We start from the raw sequence: 23,235 nt of genomic DNA, 5'->3' as shown, positions 1-23,235 counted from the left end.
TGAATAGGAGACGTTTATAGCTCATAACTGCTCGAACAATTTCAATCCCGGTGCCATCTCTTTCCCATATCTGTGTGATTGCCGTGCTTTATGCCAATCAAATAGAAGAACGCCATCAACACTCCTGTCCAGATTCTTGTAATCTCCATCTCTCAAAATAGTGTTTTATTTCTATGTTCATTTATATATAAATTGGTAAAAATTAGGATTTCATCAACCATATCAATATTGATAATAGTAAAAAACGCATCAATTTCTGTTTTTATTTGACGTGCAGTTCCTTTCCATCGCGTTGGTACTCTTATTATGTTTTGTTGCTTTTTCTTTGACTTGTTTTATCCTTGCCAATGAATGTATTTTCGACGGTTTTGTAAAACACGTCCTCCTCATCTGACATATCTTGCTCTGAACATGTATTATCTTGGTTCTCGTCAATTTGTTGCTCATCCAATCAATATCTCATCTGTTTCGTCTTCAATAGCTGTCATATAATTGTCTGCCTCGATGTACTATGCACACCAAAGTACGACAACGAACTAATTGTATTTAAATTTCACGAGATGATGATGGATACCGACTGAGAATTAACCGATAAGGGAATTTTAAAAAGATCACGTACCTAGCAAATCCCGTTAACACTTTACCTGGAAACATTGAGTTTGCACAGCAAATAACTGCGGGGCGCTCGGCCGAAGGTTAAAGAAATATTGCAACTAAAAAGTATCTACCTAAGTCCTGTCCTTCGACAGATACGCTAACGTTCAGATTTAAAGCTAAGTATTGTGTCCTCTGCGAACAAAATCTTATTCCAATAATGATTATCAAACTTACATTGAATAGTTCTCACAAATCTAATCTTTGAACTTATTGCTGTCGGATCAGCTATACCATTTTTGATTTCCTGCTCTTTCTTTAATTCGTTTTTAGATATAAACATACACATAAGTTAGGTTAATAATTTGTTTGTTTAAAAGTGTTTGAATGAAATTTAAATCAGTTAATATCAAACATAACTGACAGTTGTAGTTTTAAAATAAAACGGTATATGGTTGATATCTAAGAAAATAACCAAAGCCTACCTGTATATCAGAATGTTTTTAAAAAATGTTAATGGTATCTTAATTTTGTCGAGCAATTCATATCATTAACACTAAATTATATATTTATAGATATTTATTCCTAAAATAATTTTTTTAATTACTGATATATTTTATATTTCGTCTTAAGAGCTAATGTTTAAATGTTAGGTGTACTTTAAAGTATTTATTTAAATATTTTTTTACGTTTTAAATAAAGTAGTTTTTGTATTTTATCATATTTATTTAAAACAGATTTCAAAGGGCTGTTTTAATTTTCTATATTTGTTTATTTACGTAGTATACACATATTTATATCTATTGATGTTGAGGTTATTAAATCGTAGAATAATTAGTTTTCGCCAATTTGTTAATACTTGAAAGATTATACTTGATGTCACTTTTAAAATCTGTAAATCACTTTTAACTGTACTGTTAATTTATAAGTTAAAGTTCGTTCATACGGCACCGAATCGTTTCTCCGTTTTACTGTAAATTTTGTGCAGCTTTACACAACTTAATTTGTTGTGTTTTTTTTTTATTTCGTCAATACAAATTAGACCTCTATAGTTGGCACTACACCTGGAGAAATGGGCTTAGAAAGATAATCAGAAAATTAGTACGACTAAAGTTAAGCACGCACTGATTCGGTCAGTACAGGGCTACCGGTCGTAACCGTTTTCGTATTAGGAAAGTATTTCGTATGAAGCAAATTGTACAGTTCACGGTAGTTGTGCACCAACATAATTAGTTTGCAGACATCCACCGTACCCGTTCTGCCGAAACGGCAGAACATCCGTACCGATCACTGATCGCACTCTTCCAGACCAATTAATGAGTCATCGGTACGTCTTGTCGTGATGTCCTAAATATCTTTCTTTGGAACTTTTCGAGAACGGCGGAGAGTGCGGATCTTCCTGTTCCGACCGTGACTTCCAAGTTCGCTCATCACAAGGGAATCGATGCTAATATTTCTTTGAAAAATTCTGTGCATACCGTCCGGCCGTGTCGTCCTGACTCAGAGCGTGCTCAGCTTAAAGATATTAAACACAGAAGGCTAGACGATAAATAAACCAGAAATTATAAGAATTAAAAACGGTTAAGATGGTATGGTATATTGTGAAGAGACTTTACAAACTAGGTAGACGTCAAGAGGCAAACCGATATGAGGGGAAATAAGAAAAATGGTGACAAGAAGACATGGGAAAGAAAGTGAAAGTATGGAGAACATAGTGAAGATGCATACTGTAGCAGTCACACCTGCTAACATATAATTAATTAATATAATTTATTATTAAAATCCTAAAACCCCTCAGAATCCCGTTTATGAAACGTTTATGGACAATAGACGAGAACGATGCGCAAGTGTAACAACTACAGGTCAAGAGGCGCTCAGCTAAGGTCAGTTTTGGCCAACAACTCACACTGAGAGTTTTATTTCTCCAAGCTTTTACCGGCACTTTTCGTCTTAAATTTTTTTTTTTTTTTAAACTGGTTTTGTAACTTTTATTACTCTCTAAATTGTAAAAAAATGTAATAAACTGATCTAAAATTTCATAATAAAACAAAAAGATAACCTAAACTATTATTATCGGCTTACGTTAGCCAGAAATTATTTAAGTAGCAATATACAGTTCGCACAAATGTTACAATATATTCAGCGATACACAAAAATCAATTTTAGCGCTGCTATTCAAGAAAAAGGAAAGTAAAAATAAAATATGGCCTATTAACACGTTAACAGACGTGTTTTTCTTTGAAACATTTATAACCTCCTCTTTGAAACCATTTTATTAAACATATGAATGATTTTTTATTAATTTAAACATCTACGTTGCCCTCTGAATCTTCACTGAAGTGGATATCGCTAGTCATTGAGAATAAGGTGTAGCGGGGAGGTTTCTTCCAGACGGCGCTGGAAGTTCTCTTCAATTTCTTGGGGTCTATTTTTTCAAAAATGTCAATCAGATCAGGACTGTGTGTTTGACAGCAGAACAGTGTGTTTTTAATTTTCTCTCCTGCTTTTAATTGAACGTATAACTGTCTCTTCAATACGTCGTCTCTGCACCATTTTGGTTTAATATACTTTTTATTCTGATATTCTTCGTCATCTGAATCATAACAGTCATCTGTCGGAAGAAGTGGGGCTCTCGTCGTCATGTAAATAGGTTTGTAATCGTTTTGGTCCCTTTTCGTTTTTCCTTTATCAAGATTTCTTTCGTTTTCCATAGCTTTTTCCTCCGCTGACTGTGATTCCTTGGCTACTTTAGCTTTATGCTTAGCCAACAGGCGTTTTTTCTCAGCTTCTTCTTTAATTTTCTGCAACTTTTCTTCCTTTTCCGCCACTGCCTGTTTATATTTCTCTTCTTTTGCTTTTTGAATCTCCAATTGCTTTTCCCGTTCCTTTTGAATTATCTCGCGTTGTTGCTGTGCCTGTAACTGTTTTTCCTCCCTTTTTCGTCTTTTCTCTTCAGCTTGAGCCAGAAGCAGAGCTTCCTTCTTTAACCGTGCTTCTTTCTCTTTTTCTTGTCTTGTTTTCTCTAACTCACGGTACTCCGCCTGTGAAGCTTTTAGCGCGCTCAAAGATTTCATCGATACACTGGTGTCCTTAGTCACAGAATTAGAAGAAACGAGTCTATTTATCTTCAGGGACGTACTAGTAGTTTTTGGCATAAATTTATTCGTGAATGGTGTATACTGTTTACTTTTTACTGGATCGCTGTTCGAATCTTGCATTATTGGAATTTTCGACACACTTTCCAAAATGTTTGATGAGCTTCCAAGCTTTTCAAATGCTTCCACTTTCTTTTTAATAGAAGTTTTATCGTACGGGCTAAAAATTTCCTTTATTTGTCCTTTCTTAGATGGTGGCGGAGTTCTATAATTTTCTAATTCATGTTTATCTGCGGTCTGCTTAACAACTTTAGGCTTTTCAACTACCATAGTTGCATTCATGACAGGAGCTTCTTCTTTAACGGCTCCTTCAGGAACTTCAGACGGATCGAAATTAGAAACGGCATCTTCATAATCGGTCAAAGCACTCTTATTTTCATCTTTGTCTGACGACGATGAAGATTTTGATCTTTTTCCTCCGACTTTCTTCTCTGTTTCCTCATTGTTCCTCTTGTTCTTTCTTGTCTTGGGACGAGGAGCTTCAACTGCAACTTCCTCGATTTTCTTTTCCTCTTGTACTTGGAGAAAATCTGGGATTGGATTTAATATTTTCCCCGAACATCAAGGGAGAAATTGGAACAAATGATAAAGAATCTTGATTGAAAAACCGACTTCCAAATCTGTAGAAATGAATATTTAAGACCCGGCTTCCAAATCTACCCAAATAATTATTTAAAACCCAGATTTCACCCGATTTTAAGACGAAAAGTGCCGGTAAAGGCTTGGAGAAATAAACCTCTCAGTGTGAGTTGTTGGCCAAAACTGACCTTAGCTGAGCGCCTCTTGACCTGTAGTTGTTACACTTGCGCATCGTTCTCGTCTATTGCCCATAAACGTTTCATAAACGGGATTCTGAGGGGTTTTAGGATTTTAATAATAAATTATATTAATTAATTATATGTTAGCAGTTGTGACTGCTACAATACCCATAAATTGGAAAAGAAAACTTGCAATGAGCTGATACCTCACATAAAATGGATTTTCGTGTAAAAAGCTAGATTTCACAGGAGCGTACAGCAATGTAAACAATTTTAATTTTACATCGTTTATAATGCTAGGAATTAATCGATCTTTACTTCTCCTCTTTGTCGTTGGAAAGAGGAGAGGGTACAATGGCGGAAAAAAGAACATGTTGGCGTTACCAAAAGGGCATTACATCATATTTCAGTTGTTATTGGTCCAATTTGACCGTGTGATGCGTTAAATCAAAGAGAAGGGAATAACGATTATAATAAGATAGAAAAAGCAAACAAGGCGACTACCAAAATGGCACTACACAGTATCTTCGTTATTTATAAATGTAGAGTTATATACGAGATATCCGATATCACTATGGATGAAAATATATTTACTATAAGACAAATTTTGATTTATTGACTTAAAAAAGACCTCTGAATCAGTACAAAATAAACAACTAGCCGAATCACAGCATACGACACATCAAATGAAACGACATGAGACGTATAGTCCATATAATATATATATATATATATATATATATATATATATATATATATATATATATATATATATATATATATATATATATATATATATATTATATATATATATATATATATATATATATATATATATATAGCATGCCATCAAAAAATATATATACCGGGTATAGCAAAAAAACTCTGGGAGTGCCGAAAGAAATAAAAAATTCTTAAATTGCGTTGAAGTTATAGGTAGGTATTCATTTGAGGTAGATAAAATTGATAATTTTTTGTGAATGTTAATTGTGTTAATTACATTTAAATATTTATTACTCAGCCAGAGGCGTTCTTTAAAAGTCAATAAATCAAAATTTGTCATAGTAAATATATTTTCATCCATAGTGCTCTACGAAATCTTGTATGTACATTATACGTTCATTAATAATCAAGATAACGTGTACTACCGTTTTAGTGGTCGTCTTGTTTATTTTTTTGTTTTAATATATTAGTTATATCACCAATAACAACGGAGATATGATGTAATGCCCTTTTGGCAATGCCGTTGTTTGTTTTTCATTGTACTAGTTCGGATCGTTGACGGTCGCAAAAATCTGTGGCGTGTTCAATGCTTTTCCCCATCCAAAAAGTGCACAATGTCGCTAAAGCAGTTTTCACTTTAAAAATATCGATTCTGTATCCTATGAACAAACGATTTTTTATTGAAATGAATGTGATAACTCAAATGACCGAAATATATTAAAATAATACCAACTAACTGAACATAACTTGATGTTATTATACTAGTGATGATGCTAGGTTACTATGCTACTAATAGTAAGCACAAATTGTTACACATTATTAAACATTGCGCTGTGTCTGCGTATACGCTAACTTGTACGCAAATCGAAAAATTAGATACACAGGAACGAAACGTCATCAAGCCAGTGACGTCATTATTTAGCGTGCGTTGTGACTGTATTTTTGATACACGCTAATTTTCCGATTTTTTGGTGTGTTTAGTGTTCGTTTGATAGACAAATATTTGTGATTAAGGGAAGCGAAGCAGAACTATTGAGATGTCTCAAACTTAATTGTAATCAATCAATGTGTATATAAAAATATATATTCAGGTTAGCAAAATACATTTAGTTGACATGACTTGTACAAAATACTGTTATAAATAATTTTTATAGGTAAGAAATTATTGTCAAAGCTCAGAAAATGTTTATTTCGTTTTCGCTTTGTAATCCAATAACGATTTTATCGGCACCTTTAGGTCCTTCTTTTATTTTAATTTTACTTTACTTAATTTTACAAATACTTTTTTTTGTTGCTTTCCATAGTTAAACCTGATTCTCCGCGACCACTTTCGATGTTTTGCCAATTTTCAGGAAAAATTTTCTTTTTACCGAATTCATCTTCGTTAGATACCACAATTTCATTTACATCTTGTAAAGAAGAAATATTGTATAAATAAGTAAAAAACATCAGCTAGAAACGAAAAATATTGTTACTTGTGTAAGTTTATGAAATTTTAAATCTCAACAAACCAGTTATATGTGAGTTTAAGATGTCTTTTGGTATAGTTAGTTGACCATATCCATTTACAGATAAAATGTCACAAAAATAATTTAGTTCATTATTTGTAATGCTCTAATCTTTAGTTTCGTCAGCACTACTAGGAATTACGTTTATGGCTACTTAATGACCTCTCCAAACAGTCTCTACTCTTTCCAGTATCTTCATTTTGTAACTGAACGAACTACCGGAAGATAGACCAGCTAAATTTGACAGCGAATTTGTCACAAAAAGAGCATGTTTTCCCTTTTGGTTTACTGTCTGTACACTAGGAGAACCATCCAGTTCACAGAAAACGGTTGCAAAGAAATGTTCTTCGCTTGCAGTGGTAACTCCTTTTGCAACCCTTGTTGCATGTTTTCTATAAAATTCTTTTGACCATCTTTCATTGCATAAACTTTTGTCAAAACAAATAACTTTATTTTTTTTACTATTCTAGAGGCAAAAATGGGCTTACAGCCCTTATGTCATGCCAGTTTTTGTTGTAGTAGGTGATTACTAATTGTGAAGCAGTTTCTTGCAAAAGTTGATAATATCCGTCATATTTTTCTTCACTTCCTCTATAGACAAGATTCTCTAATAGTTCTAGAGTTTTCAGCCTTACCTGATTTGTTAGATTCATTTTTTCTTTGCATATTTCCCTTTTCATAGTCTTCAAAGTGTGGAATAAACAAATATATACTTGGGTTTGAGGAAAAATTTCTTTTATCACATTTCTGTGTAGTAAATTCTTATCCCCCATAAAACAATTAATTTTATGGAATCAGTAGAAAAATATAGAGCTTTAAATTGGTTTACAGAATCATGTAAAATTTGAACATTGCATTCTAAAAATATAAATGTAAAATAAAATATATAAGTAACTATATTTTATGTATAATAGTAACTCACTGTAAATATCTTTCAACTCCTTTACTACATGTTCTAAATCATTACTAGCACTTTTCATACCATATGCAATTTTTGTTAGATCTTTCATTATGCTCAATTTTCCAGTTGAACACAATATTTTTTGTTGAATTTGGTTTGTATTCCCACGGACATCCATTACACTCCCGACAATACTGTGTTCATTTGAGTTTAGCAAAGGTTTGATGGCAAATAATCGTACACTTCCTGAACTGGAGAGGATTATAAAATAACAAATAACCATTAAAATAAATTCCTTTTGTAAGTTATAAAACATACATGAAATACACATTCAAAAAAGGTGTGCCGAGGATTACCAAATAATTCGGTATATCAGGTAAGAATGCCTTTTCCACGTCTTAACGCACCACCATGAACACAAATATAAATTTCGTAATATTTAAAGTCTTCCTTTAATTTACGCTTTAAAATCTTTTCAGTCGTCTCAATACTTCTGCTACCCTTAATCACAAATTTTTGTCTCTTTCACATATTCTTTTAAAATGTTGTTAAACTCATTAAAAGAATTAAATAATTGTCCATACTCCATAATAAATTCAAACAAACACTAAACAAATAAAATAAGAAAACTCTTTACTAATTTATATTCTAAAGGATAAACACAAACGCAATTAAACAACAAACATATCTAAACTCACTCTGACACTCACTATACTTAGCTCAGCTTACACGCGGCACAAGTTTGCGTGTACCAAAAAGTTGCAGTACGCTAAATAATGACGTCACTTGCTTGATGACGTTTCGTTGTTTGGATGTACCCAGATACAGCGTAAAAATTAATGTAGACTTTTATGACTGCATCACATTTACAGACTCGAAAATAGAAACGGATGGAAATGTATGATATTTTCACACAAACAAAATAATATAGGTGGACATGATTTTAATAATATTGATGGAAAATATTTATTTTCGTTTAGAGATAGATTAAAACACTTGTGCTTTTGCTTTATAACAAATAATTTGTACTAAGTTTGGACTGGGCCATGTAGAAATTACCACCCCACATGTAGATATCTTCACATTATTCTACAAACATCCGATAGGACGGTTTTATTATTTCCTATAGTTTAGTTTAATTGTCTCACTTACAGTAGTCAGTTGTTGTATATAAAATAAGTCAAGACGACTTCATATAAAGTACTAATTTCTAGTCGTGATGTAGCGAAAATCCAATTGGCGTATTTTCATAGATTTATTTAAAAGCAAGGAAGAAGTTTTGCTTTATAATGTAACCAAAAAAATATATTCCTTTAGTCTATTCATTAAATATGGAAGAAATTTATGTCAGCTTAGCAACCATACTAAATCGCCTTACAATGAACAGGGATATTTGTGGAGATTTAAAAGTGACAGATATTTTGTTAGGACTTCAAGGAGGTTTTCAAAGTATTGCCCTATTGTGTTGATGGGATACTAGTGCAACACAAGAACATTACATACAATAAGAAAGATTGGCACCATAGAATTGTTTCGAAACTGGTTTTTAGTACATAAAATAGGCTCCCCTTGTTAAGACAGTTTTTTTTTATTTAATTTTAGTTAAAATTGCTTTAAAAATATTTTCTCAATTAAATGGTGCTTAAAACTGGAAAGCAAGAACTCTGTTTTCAAGAAAAATTAAATGAAAAGGAACTGGCAGCTTGGAAATGATTTGCATACGTACTGAAACAAATGGTAAACAAAATATCAGGAAATCTGGGACTCCCGTTAGGTCTATTGCTAATGGTCTACCTAAGCTCTGACGTCACAAATTTCTAATTTGTTTGTATTTGTCCTATAAGAAGCTGGAAATATTGGTTTTTTAATTGTTTGAAGAATAAATTAAGGACTTTTGGTTAGGAACATTCATTCTGTGCGATTGGTATTATTTGTTGTTCGTGAATTTGTGAGGTAAGAATATCAAAGTATTAAGATGTTTACTATCAATGTTCATGGTTTAAGGTTATGTTATTGTTTGTTTAATTATTTTTTACTGTATTTCAAGGTATTTTGTTGTTGTTTTTATCGGGGTTATTTCAAAATTAATCATCGAATATATTTACGAAGTTAAAAAATATTTAAATTAATGTTTTATTATTTTTTAAATATATTCGTTTTCTCGTAGTTAAAATAGTTATTAGCAGTTTTGTTGCCATTACTGAAAAATTCTTTCTTTAACTATCTTTAACACATGTTTACTAGTCATTATATTCCCAGATCTAAAATATAATAAGCTCAAAAACTATTACAACATTCAAAAACATTTTTTTAAACACTCATTATGGCAATTTGATAGAAAAGTTTCCACAGAATGTTATATTACAACTTAAACTACGAGAAAACGAATATCTTTAGTCTTTTACAGGATAAAATCACTTGCAACGAAAAAAGAATAAAACAATAATTGAAATATTTTTCAACTTCGTAAATAAATTCAATGATTTATTGATTAATTTTGAAATACCCCTGATAAAAAGAACAACAAACTATCTTGAAATACAGTAAAAAAAATAATTAAAGTTATAATCAAACAATAACATAACATGAACTTTAAGAGTAAATATCTTAATTTGATATTCTTTCCTCACAAATTCCGAACAACAAATAATACCAATTGCACAGAATGAATGTTCATAACCAAAACTTATTATTTACTCTTCAAATAATTAAAAAAACCAATATTTCCAACTTATGGGAGAAATACACACAAAATAGAACTGTTTGGAAAGGTTTTCTAAGCCCCGCCCATTGTGACGTCAGACTTGGTAGTCCATTTTTTTTTTAAACAGAATACACGAGAGAAAAACTAAGTTCTGTCGCATCATAACATTCATTTAATTTTTGTGTCCCGCATTTTTAACCTCACGTAATGTTTTTGGCTAGATTTAATACATTTTAAATGTTCATATTAAATAAATATTAGTTTGTAAAAATATGTCATACTTTCTTTCCCTCCACCCACACCTTATGACAAAAAAATTATACTTGTTACAGTAATCAGCGTATTACTCCTGAATTTAGGATAAACATTACTCTTCATTCAAAAAATTATATTTTTCCCTGAATTTATTAGCGCAGGCAGAGGATTAGAAGACTACTTAATCCTGCGTATAGAAACTGATTTATTTATAAATAATATGGCATAGATAAGAAAAATAAATGGTATAGAAAAAGGTTAGATATGAATTCTTTACACGGGCCTGTAAAGACATTTTACCTAACTAAATACCCGTTGTCTATATTTTTAAGACGGTAGTTTCACCATTTTTCCTAATTATAACGGATTTGATCATGGAGAAAGTAAGTGATAAAAAAACAGGTATTAGGTGGAATTTGCTTAACTAGTTAGAGGACTTAGACTGATTAAGTAGACTGACACCGTTTGTAGAAAATTTCATGGGGGGAATACCAAGCCGGTTTCAGAAAACGTAGATCGACCATAGATCAGATCTTTACTCTAAGACAGCTGCTTGAAAAAGGATGGGAATTCAATAGAACTATCCATAATCTCTTCATAGATTTCCGGCAAGCGTACGACAGCATTAAAAGCGATCAGATGTCGAATGCAATGGCAGAATTTTCAGTTCCAAAAAAACTTATCCAGCTTGTTAAGTTATGTGTGAATAGCTGGAGATCCAGAGTACGGATAGGTAACAAACTCTTAGAATCTTTCGAAATAAGCAATGGCCTGAAACAAGGAGATGCGCTGTCACCTCTCCTCTTTAATATCATCCTGGAGAAAGTAGTAAGAGCAGCACACCTTAAAACAGAATTACTGACAGTAAATGGACCAAAATTACTACTAGCATACGCAGATGACATTGACATTGTGGAAAACACTGTTACCAATGTGAAGGACGCTTTTAATAAATTGGAGGTAGAGGCAAAGAAAACTGGTTTAAGGGTAAACGAAGAGAAAACCAAATACATGTGCATCAACAGACAAAAGGGACGAGATAGAATAGGGCAAAATGTGACAATAGACCCATATAACTTTGAAAGACTGGAGAGTTTTAAATATCTCGGAGCAACAATCACTGCAGATAACGATATCGCGGAAGAGATTAAAGGAAGAATTCAGGCAGCAAACAGATGTATGTACAGCCTCCACAATACTATTAAATCTAAAAGCCTAACACGAACATCAAAGATTAGAATATATAAAACGGTGATTAGACCGGTGCTCATGTATGGGTGTGAGACGTGGACCCTGACCAAAGAAACTGAAAGAAAACTTAGATGTTTTGAGAGGAAAATCCTCAGAAGAATCTTTGGAAATGCTGAGGTCAAGCAGATGTATAGAGCGAGCGATATAGTCCAAGAGATTAAATCCCAACGTCTTAAATGGGCTGGCCGTGTCCATAGACTCCCTAATAACCGCTTTGCCAAATTAATACGGGAGGAAGCCCCCATAGGAAGTAGACCCTTAGGACGTCCACGAATGCGATGGATAGACAATATATGGTCAGATCTAAGAACAATGGGGCTGCCCACTGACCCAACTATTATGGACGGACGTTCAAGATGGAAGCAAGTTGTGCAGTCAGCTAAAACCCACCCCGGGTTGTAGTGCTACAAGAAGAAGAAGTTAGAGAGCTTAGAGTTCGCAGACGACGTTTGTCTCCTAACCGAACGTAGCAAACATATGCAGAAGATCGACAAACTTGCAAAATATTCCAATGTAATGGGCCTTAAGATAAAAACAGAAAAAACGAAACTCTTAAAAATAACAATCAAGAAATTAAAATAAATGGTAGACAAATCGTTAGAATGGTAGACTTTACATATCTGGGATCAATCATGGAAAAAAGGCAGTAGTATATCAGATGTAGAAAATAGAATAGCAAAGGATCATGCATATAACTCCTTCAAGAAAATTTGGACACACGCGATATATCATAATTATTAACCAAAATCAAAACATTTAACAGTTGTATTAAAGAGTACATTATTGTATGGCAGAGAATCTTGGAAACAGGAAGATACAACTACCAAAAAATTACAAACCTTTATAAATAAATCGTTGAGAAAATACTAAAAATATACTGCCTTCTTGTAGTCAATCAGGCATGTAAAAGCATCACAGCTGACATCTCTACATTTCTGAAACCATACCTGCACTCTAAATAAAGCTTCCCTCGTACCAACGGCGTTCAAAAATCCAAACTGATTAGCCGCAATTTGTTCCTCACATTTCCGGTAAATTCTTTAGTGGATGACTTTTAAAAACAGCTTCAGCAGATGGCTCATTAGGCTTATGGTCCTATAGTCTTCACAAATTTTTGCTCCTAGTTTTTTGGGCAATGGTACGAATTCCGATTTGAGCCACTCTACTGGTATTTTTCCTGCCTTGTATATTTCATTAAATATTTCAGTTATTATTTTTATTTGTTCTGCATCTAATAGCTTCAGCAGTTCTGCAGGATTTTCATCAAGTCCCGGTGCCTTTCCATCCTTCATTTGTCTGACGGCTGCCGTTATTTTTTCTGGTAGGATTTCGGGACCTGAATTTTCTTCAATGGTGGGCTCTTGTATTGTTCTAAAACCATGAAAAAGTTTTTCTAAGTATTCTTCCCATACTTTCTTTTTATCTTGTTTGGTTATGGCAAGATTGTCTTCATCATCTGTTATTTTTCCGCTGTTGCGTTTTTGGAACTTTCCAGCTATTTCCTTCACCTTTCGATGAACATTGAAGTTATCATATCAACTCTGATAGTCCTCTATTTCTTGACATTGTTCTGTTTTTTGTTTCTCTTTGGCTTCTCTTATTTTTCTTCTGACGATGGTATGTATTCTCTTATATTCTTGGAGATTTTCTTTGTTTTTTTTTCTCTGATCCATAAGTTCAAGTATTTCATCGGTCATCCACGACTTCCGTTTCTCTGTATCTTTCTTCAGGTATTGTTCTTTTATTTCTCTCACTGTTTCTTGTATGGTGGTCAGACTTTCCTCTATAGTTCCTGCATTTTAGCACCTTTGTATTGAGGTTTTCACTCACCTTTAGTCGAACATTGGGATCTTTCGGTTTTCTAACATCATACTTCTTCATCGACTACCTTGTAACCTTCTTCATCATCAGTTGGCGCTACAGCCCTTCGTGAGCCTTGGCCTGCTTCAAAACATTCTTCCATCCTTCCCTATCGAGTGTCTGTCTTCTCCAGCCCCTCACTCCAATCTCCCTCAGATCTTCCTGTACATCGTCCAGATATCTGAGTTTAGGTCGCCCCCTTCTTCTTCTTCCGACCGGCCTGTTTAGCATAGTTATTTTAGTGGGATCACTCTCATCCATCCGCATAACGTGGCCCACCCACCTTAGGCGGTTTATTTTGATGGTCTTCACAATATCTGCATCACCAAAAAGTCTATAGAGTTCAAAGTTATATCGCCTTCTCCACAGACCCTGTTCGTTTACTCCGCCATATATGGTCCTCAAAACTTTTCTTTCAAAGACTCGCAGTAACTCTTCATCTCGGGTCGTCATTGCCCATGTTTCCGATCCGTATGTAAGCACTGGGCGTATTATTGTTTTATAAAGTTTGCACTTTGTTGCTATTGACATACTTCTTCATTCTGACTTAAATTGCCTACAACTGGTACATGATCAGAATTTATGTCTGCCCCGGGTATGTTTTGACAGATGTACAGCTGTTCCTATACCTCTTATTTACTGGCATGTAGGGAGAAAATAACAGTCACCATTAAAAGAAGAAATGGATTGGACATACACTAAGGATAGACCAAAATAATATAACCAAACAGGTACTTAAATACCGCCAGACGAAAGAAGAGGAAGAATTGGAATCAGATGGAGAGCGCGAGAAATGAAGAGGAATGGGAAATACTTGTACTTCAATATCAACGCAGGGGAAGAAACGCCTTTTTATTAGACAGAGACGACATTGTAATGTGTCGACGAGAATATCTTCAACAGATAAGGACTTATAGAGAAGAGAACCGCAAAATTTATTATCTGGATGAGACATGGTTGAACGCTGGTCATACAAAATCTAAAATATGGGTAGACATACAGTAAAATCGTCTAAACAAGCTTTTTAGGATGGATTAACTTCTTCTTCCTCAGCTTTTTCCTTTTCAGGAGTTGCTGTTCCTTACTCTCATCGCCACTCATTTCTTTCCTTCGAATCTTCTTCGCCAAAACCTTTCTCAAGTCCTTCTGCCACACAGTTCTTCCATTTTCTCCTCGCTTTTCCTCTGCATCTCCTTCCATCAACACAGCTCTATCCTTCGTCCCACATAGTTTTAATCTCTACGTCTAATATGGCCAAACCATTGCAGTCTTTGTTCTTGAATCTTTTTTGAGACTGTAGTCACCCATGCCTGGGCGGATCTGAACTATTCAGATCTGCCATAAACAAAGTCAGAGTGGCCATGTTGATTGCCAACGTTCGGAACGGACAAGGCACATGAAGAAGAAGTCACCCAGGCTCTTTCCCTAATCAAGTCGTTTCTGATCCTGCCCCTTCTAGTCTTACTCAACATCCATCGTAACAATTTCATTTCAGCTACCTCCATCTTATTTTCTTAAATCTTCTTTACAGGCCACACTTCACCGCCAGACACCCATTCAGGTTTCACCACACTCTTGTCTATCTTTCCTTTTAGCCCTTCCGCGATTTTTCGATCACAAAGTACCCCGCTTATTCGCATCCAGTTAAACCAACCAGTCTGCATCCTGTGGGCAATTTCTCGATATAGTGTCCAATTTTCCGTTATGAAGGAGATAATGTATTTAAATTCTCCTACTCGTCCTAGTTTTTCTCCAAGCAATTCTGTCCCCAACCATTCCTTTCCTCCCAACCACATATACTCCATGTTCGACCTGCTAACCTTAAGTCCTCTCTCTTCAATAACCCTTCTCGAACACTCCAAGATTTCTTTGCTCTACTCTTAATGACACGATCTAGACGAACAAACACCTAGACAAGACACAAAAACAAGAATCTATAAAGCAGCAATTAGACCTTTATTAACATACACGGCGGAGACAAGACCTGGCACATCTAAAACGAGACGACTACTAGAAACAACAGAGATGAAAATACTCTGAAGAATATCACAGAAAAGTCTGTTGGATAGGGAGAGAAGCGAAAACATAAGAAGAGCATGCAATATAGAAGACATAAATGGATGGGTGACAAAACGGAAACAGGAGTGGAACGAAGAAATCAGTAGAATGGCAGAGGATAGGATAATACGATAGCATGAGATAAGTCACTAAATGAACGAAGAAGTATTGGCAGACCAAGAAAAGATGGTGCGATAATTTAAACAATTTAGGAGACTAATATTGAAGGAGAAACAGGCTTTAAAGCCTACATAAAAGAAGGAAGAAGAAGAATTTAATAATTTTTAAACAAATTATAATAGAAATGTTTTTTAGTTTGAAATAACTTTTTTTAATAATTTGAGTTATTCTAAGTTATTCTAAAACTATTAAGTTTAAAATATCCATAAACAAATTGATATACCCTTGTGTTTCGGGTTATATAGACTTGACGAACGTCTAAACTTTAAGGTTTGAAACACATTCTGGAGCTTATTTAATACGAAATAATAATAATAATACGGCAATATTACAGTTTACTCAAAGTTTACCACGGGAAGCTGCTTATAATAAACAAAAGAATAAATTAGTTCTGACCATCTCCTAGTACAGATAAAATACAGATGCAGAATTCAAATAAACATGAGGGACAGACAGGAAAGAACAACAGAACAACTAGATATACAAAAATTGAGACAACAAGATATCAAACATAACTATGAGACAGAAATAACACAAACACTGACAAGTACAGGCAGTCTAGGCACCGAAGAACATTGGGAAAAAATTAAAACGAAAGTAATTGACGCAGCAAGAAAGATCATAGGCAAAAAAAATAAACAAACAAAAAGAGATGGTTCAATGACAAATGTAAAAAGGCCATACAGAAAAGAAATGAAGAACACCAGAAATATATGAAAAGAAGAACAAGCTACAAAGATGCAAGACGGAGGGCGGATAAAATATGCCGAACAGAGAAAAGAATAATATACGAGAACAGTAAACTACAAAAAATGGAAGAAAATCTCAGAAGCAACGATATAAGGGAAACATATAGATATCTACGCACTTTAAGAGAAGGATAAAAACCCCGAACAAATCTATACAAAAATCAAGGCCAAATAACCAGTGATCCAAAAGAAATAAAATCAGTCTGGAAAACCTATTTCCAAACTCTCCTAGGGACGCAAGAAAATGAAGAGCATATTGACATGCATCACATTGAGGGAGACACAGAAAATATAGAACCCCCGACGATGAAAGAGATAAAACAAGCAATACGAGCTCAGAAGAATAACAAGGCTCCAGGTATTGACAACGTTTCCTCCTGAGCTATATAAATTAGGTGGCGAACACCTAGTAAGACAAATGCATATGTTTATGAACAAGATTTGGAATGAGGAAAAGATCCCTAGCGATTGGAAACCCGGGATTATATGCCCAATCTATAAATAAGGGGATAAACTGAAATGCAAAAATTATCGCGGCATAACCCTCTTCAAAGAGGTTACCATAATCAAAGTTTTTACTTATATACTAAATAAACGACTCCAACAAAATATTGTCCGAGAATATCAAACCGGTTTCCGACAAGGGAGATCTACAACTGACCAGCTATTCACAGTGAAACAAATTCTAAATTAATCGTGGAAATACGACATTGACGTCCAGAACATATTCATAGATTTCAAACAAGCCTATGACTCAATTAATAGACAAATAGTTTATAGCTTAACATCCCCCAAAAATACATCCGACTAGTAAAAGCAACAATGGACTCATCAACAGCAACTGTCAAGAGTACAAAATGAGCTCACTGAGAACTTTTCAATAGTCAAAGGATTGAAACAAGGAGACGGGCCGGCACCGACACTATTCAACCTAACTCTTGAATATGTGATAAGACAGCTGAATATAGGAAGAGGTAATCTGATAACAAATAAACCAATACAGATTGCCGCCTATGCCGATGACATTAGCATTATGTCTTGCAGAACAGAAGAGCTGGAAGTCTTCAAAATAAAAGTCCTAAGGAAGATATTTGGACCTATTAACGAAAATGAAGTATGGAGACCATCCATCTAGACCAAAAATTAGTAGAATTCAGATACGGCAACATCGAAGAAATATAAAGAGCATACGAGCATATAAAGGCGAGTATAAAACAAGCAGCGTTCGAAGCCCCTGGAGAGAAAAACATAGGTATAACACTATTATGAAATAAATGAACCAACAAAAAGAATAATTGAAGAAAAAAGCAACTATACAGAAAATGGCTGAATACAAACATCGATGAAGTTTATAAAGAATATAGAGAAGTGAAAAAACAAATAACACAACAAAAGAATGAAGAATGGGAAAGAACCTGCTTAAATATTGAAACAAAACTCAAAAGAAAAAATTAAATTGGGAAATATACAGGACAAAGAATGGAAGGACTATTACAAGGAACTGTCAAAAGAACAACGATCACAATTCATTGGAAAAGAAAACAGGCGAAGACGAAGCAGATCGCCACAACAAGAAATAGAAATAACAGTCAGGGAAATGAGAACGGCCATAAAAGTAATCAGAAATAAGAAAGCACCGAGACTTGGAGGCATCTCACCCGAGCTTATAAAGTACGGCTCAGAAAAATTACACCGGATGATAAAATGGATATTTCAGAAAGCCATAAATGGAGAACAACTCATAAAGGAATGGACGGAGGTATATACGACATATATATATTTAAGAAACGAGATAGAAAACGATGCGAAAATTACAGAGGAATAAGCGTAATATCATCAATAGGAAGATTATATGGGATGATACTGCGAGAAAAGATAGAGCAAGCGATAAAAGACAAAATCGGTGAGGATCAGGCAGGCTTCACGGCAGGAAAATCATGCATAGACCCCATATACACACTGGAACAACTGTTGGAGAAGAAAACAGCAAAAAATAGAGATATACGTTTGGCATTTGTGGACCTGAGAAAGGCGTATGACTCTGTACCAAAGTCGAACTATGGGAGGCAATGTACAAATTAGAAATACAGACGGAACTCATAGAAGCTACAAAAACTATGTATAAAGAAAATAAAGTATCCATTAAAATGGGAAAAGGAATCATAGGAGACTTTACCACAACAAAAGGGCTCCTGCGGGGTTGTTCCACATCTCCGACCCTATTTAAAATATACTTAGAGAAAGCCTTGACTACATGCAAAAGAAAATGCGAAGGCATGGGAATACCGGTACGAAACGAATACCAATATACGTTAAACTTTGGAGACGATCAAGTAGTGATTGCACGAGACCAAGAAGACATCAGTTACACGATGAAGAATCTACAAGAAGAATATACCTAGGCTGGCCTAGATATTAACCTCGCGAAAACAGAGTAATTATCTACAAATGAAGAAGACATAAAAGATCTACAGATTGACGACAACGTAACAATCAAAGGAAAGGATAAATTCAAATACTTGGGGTTTATAATCACGAAAAAGGCAACAACAGAGGAAGAAATTAAGGAAAGATTAGGACAAACAAGAACAGCAATCCGACAACTTAACTTCGGTAACCAACCAAACCCCCCCCCCCCCCCCAGAGGCAAATTCTAGGTGCGCTGTTTGAGTAACAAGAATAGATAGTAGTAGTAATGACGAAATAAAGTAAAGAACATCAATAGAAACAGACATACTAACATATATAGAACAAAAAAGACTAAAGTGGTATGGACATGTAGGAAGAACTAGCGACAGCAGATGAATAAAGAGAAAAACCGAATGGAGCCCCATAGGAAGGAGGAAAAGACGACGACCTCGAAGATCCTGGAGGAACGAAGTAGACGACGCTATGAGTAAGAGAGGCCTAAACGATGGAGAATGGGACAACAGGAAGAGATGGAAACGGTTGAGCGAGGTAAGGTAGTGAATACTGTAGAATCCCTAAATATATATATATATATATACAAAACTCAAATATTTGGGTGTGCAGCGGAAGATAGGACAAAGAAGTACTCTTTTTAGTTAACCAAGCTTTCGCAAATCTTTATTTGCATCATCAGGGTGCTACAATAAACAAAATTAGTACAAAATACAGAAAAGAATTATTTTGCATCTTACACTAATTGAGGTTAGTTGTCGTGATGTTTATTAAATGAAATGAGCAACTCATTTGACCCCTGCAAATGATGGCGAAAACTATCCAAAATTGTTTTAAAAAAAAAACGTTCTTTAACAAATACATATTTAAAACACTTTAAAACACATATACAAGAACACTCAAATAAAATTATGTTAAAATAATTACAGAACATGTCATAATATAAAATTTAGGTTATAAACATTCTTATCAGAAACAAAAGAATTGGTTGTGAATTCGTTACTGCCAACTTAAAACGATAGAACATTAGATCTTAATGATAACAATGTAAAGGTAATAGTATACCTGATAGACGCTGAACTTCTTGAAACAGAAAAGGTAAAAAGACTTATATTAGAAGAAGTAGGAGAGGTACTGTATATCTCATATATAATGAAACTTATATTGTTGATGATGAATTGTATGTATTAGTAGATTCGTGTTTATCCAAAGTTAACAATAATGAATATAGGTTGCTTAAATTATTGGTATCTGTCTTTTTGTTAATAGTTTCTTTTTCTTGAAAAATGAAAGCCATCTCAAGAAACAATCTTTTTAAATAATTGCTCTCCGTGGATAGGATTTTTAATAATAGTCTCCCGTTTTATACCGCTGTCGCGGCTTTGGGAGTATAGCAGGGTAGTCTGCTATATCTAGGGCCTACGGTATACAAGGAAGGTAACATGGCCAGTGCTACGCTTCAACCGTCTATTATTACCCCTGGTTTTACCCAAGGTACTCATTTTTATTCAGGCTGAGTCGACCTGGGGCCTATAGACATTTTTAAAATGTCTAGATGTTCTTGCCGGCGGTGGGATTCGAACCCCGGACCACCGGCTTGCGAGTCAAGCATCCTACCGCTTGCGCTACGCAGGCCCGGATAGGATTTTTACATTTGGAAAATCGAAAGAGTGCCCTGTTGTGTTAGCATGTGTGGCTAGAGAACATCTATCAGGGTGTAACCTAATGTCACTCTTGTGAAGAGTCAAGCGGCTAGAAACTTTTTGGGAGGTGTGACCTATATGAGAACCTTCACAGCCCAAACAATTAAGTTTGTAGACAACATCACTTTTATCTAAGTTTGGTACTTTATCTTTCAATGACTTGTACAAAGATCCCACAACTAGAGTGCTTTTATAAGCAATTTTTACATTTGGTAGGTATTGAGCAAAAATTCTGGTCAATTTGGGAGAGACGTCCTTAATAAATGGAAGTGATACAAAAGATATATTAGGAATATTGTTAGTCAGTGAGTGGGAATCAGAGTTAACTTTCATAGCACCTGTATTTTGGGGAGGGTTTACTTGTGTGTTGAGTATAACAGAGGATGTGTTAAAGATGATTTTCCTGAGTAAGGATTCGGGGTAAGAATTATCTAGGAACAACTGTAAAAGGATGTTGAGATTCTTTTTTCTAAAAACAGGGTCAGCTAGTTTACAAACTCGTGTGGTCATTTGTTTGACTAGATTAATTTTCATGCTTGACTTGTGGTAAGAGTGGTAGTTGAGATATCTTCCAGAGTTACACTTTTTTCTATACCAATCAATTGTAATGATGTTATCCAGTTCTCTAATAAACATTGTGTCGAGAAAAGGGACAGATTGGTTTTGATCCTCTTTTTCAAGAGTAAATTGAATGTGGGAGTCGTAGCTATTGAAAATGTCTAAGAGCTCAAATTCTAAACCTTGTGGGCACGACATAATAATGTCATCCACATACTTTTTAATAAAAGGAACATTGAAAGGAACAACCTGAAGAATAATATCCAACAGATCATCCATTAGATATGTAGCTAGAATTGGAGAGATACTGGCTCCCATAGGAGTGCCAAAGGTTTGTTTATAATATTTGTTATTGAAAGAGAAGCAAGTGGAATTAAACAAGAACTCTATCATCTCAATAAACATATCGTAATCGATGCTACATACTTGTGAAATTTTATTCTAGTGTTTATGAATAGATCGGAGAACGGCATTTAAATAAACATTACTGAAGAGGGAGACCACATCTAGACTAACGAGAACATAATTATGTGGTAATACAGTTCTGTTAAATAACTCAACAACTTGGAAAGAATCTCTGATGTAGTAGTCATTATTTGAATCATAAGCTTTGGTCAAAATATTGGTGAGAAAGCCTGCAATATGTTCAGTTGGTGAGCCTATGGAGGAAACTATAGGTCTCATAGTTAAGCTAGGTTTATGGATTTTAGGGAGGGTGTAGAATTTTGCAACAACAAAATCTCTTTGAAGAAACTAAACGCTTCCTCAAATCTCACCCTGAGTTAGTAGTGACTCAATCTGACAAAGGTAATGTTACCGTAATAATGTTGAAAGATGATTACTTTAAACTTTCTCAAGAGATTCTTGATCAGGGTTCATCCTACATAACCCTCCCTAGTGACCCAACTAGCAATATTCAAAATAAATCTAATGCCATAATAAAACGCCTTTGGCAACAGAAACAAATTGATTTGAACACAAAAAAGAGACTCCTATCCTATAAAAGTGTTGTTGCAAAATTCTACACCCTCCCTAAAATCCATAAACCTAGCTTAACTATGAGACCTATAGTTTCCTCCATAGGCTCACCAACTGAACATATTGCAGGCTTTCTCACCAATATTTTGACCAAAGCTTATGATTCAAATAATGACTACTACATCAGAGATTCTTTCCAAGTTGTTGAGTTATTTAACAGAACTGTATTACCACATAATTATGTTCTCGTTAGTCTAGATGTGGTCTCCCTCTTCAGTAATGTTTATTTAAATGCCGTTCTCCGATCTATTCATAAACACTAGAATAAAATTTCACAAGTATGTAGCATCGATTACGATATGTTTATTGAGATGATAGAGTTCTTGTTTAATTCCACTTGCTTCTCTTTCAATAACAAATATTATAAACAAACCTTTGGCACTCCTATGGGAGCCAGTATCTCTCCAATTCTAGCTACATATCTAATGGATGATCTGTTGGATATTATTCTTCAGGTTGTTCCTTTCAATGTTCCTTTTATTAAAAAGTATGTGGATGACATTATTATGTCGTGCCCACAAGGTTTAGAATTTGATCTCTTAGACATTTTCAATAGCTACGACTCCCACATTCAATTTACTCTTGAAAAAGAGGATCAAAACCAATCTGTTCCTTTTCTCGACACAATGTTTATTAGAGAACTGGATAACATCATTACAATTGATTGGTATAGAAAAAAGTGTAACTCTGGAAGATATCTCAACTACCACTCTTACCACAAGTCAAGCATGAAAATTAATCTAGTCAAACAAATGACCACACGAGTTTGTAAACTAGCTGACCCTGTTTTTAGAAAAAAGAATCTCAACATCCTTTTAC

General features: G+C 34.4%; 1 protein-coding gene across 1 annotated transcript; it reads right to left on the bottom strand.

Moving 5' to 3' along the window:
- Positions 1-2,509: 2,509 nt before the first annotated feature.
- LOC140451936 (uncharacterized) lies at positions 2,510-4,310 on the bottom strand. Its single transcript, XM_072545911.1, has one exon. The coding sequence runs from the start codon at positions 4,029-4,031 to the stop codon at positions 2,898-2,900; it is 1,134 nt and encodes a 377-aa protein (XP_072402012.1). The 5' UTR covers positions 4,032-4,310; the 3' UTR covers positions 2,510-2,897.
- Between the last annotated feature and the right edge of the window lie 18,925 nt (positions 4,311-23,235).

The sequence above is a fragment of the Diabrotica undecimpunctata genome, chromosome 10 (assembly GCF_040954645.1).
Source record: "Diabrotica undecimpunctata isolate CICGRU chromosome 10, icDiaUnde3, whole genome shotgun sequence".
NCBI classification, from domain to species: Eukaryota; Metazoa; Arthropoda; class Insecta; order Coleoptera; family Chrysomelidae; genus Diabrotica; species Diabrotica undecimpunctata.
This window is presented reverse-complemented; position numbering and strand designations above follow the sequence as displayed.

What these genes read in the sequence shown, in the direction of transcription:
- LOC140451936 (XM_072545911.1), bottom strand. Translation starts at nt 4,031, where the DNA reads ATGAATGCAACTATGGTAGTTGAAAAGCCTAAAGTTGTTAAGCAGACC.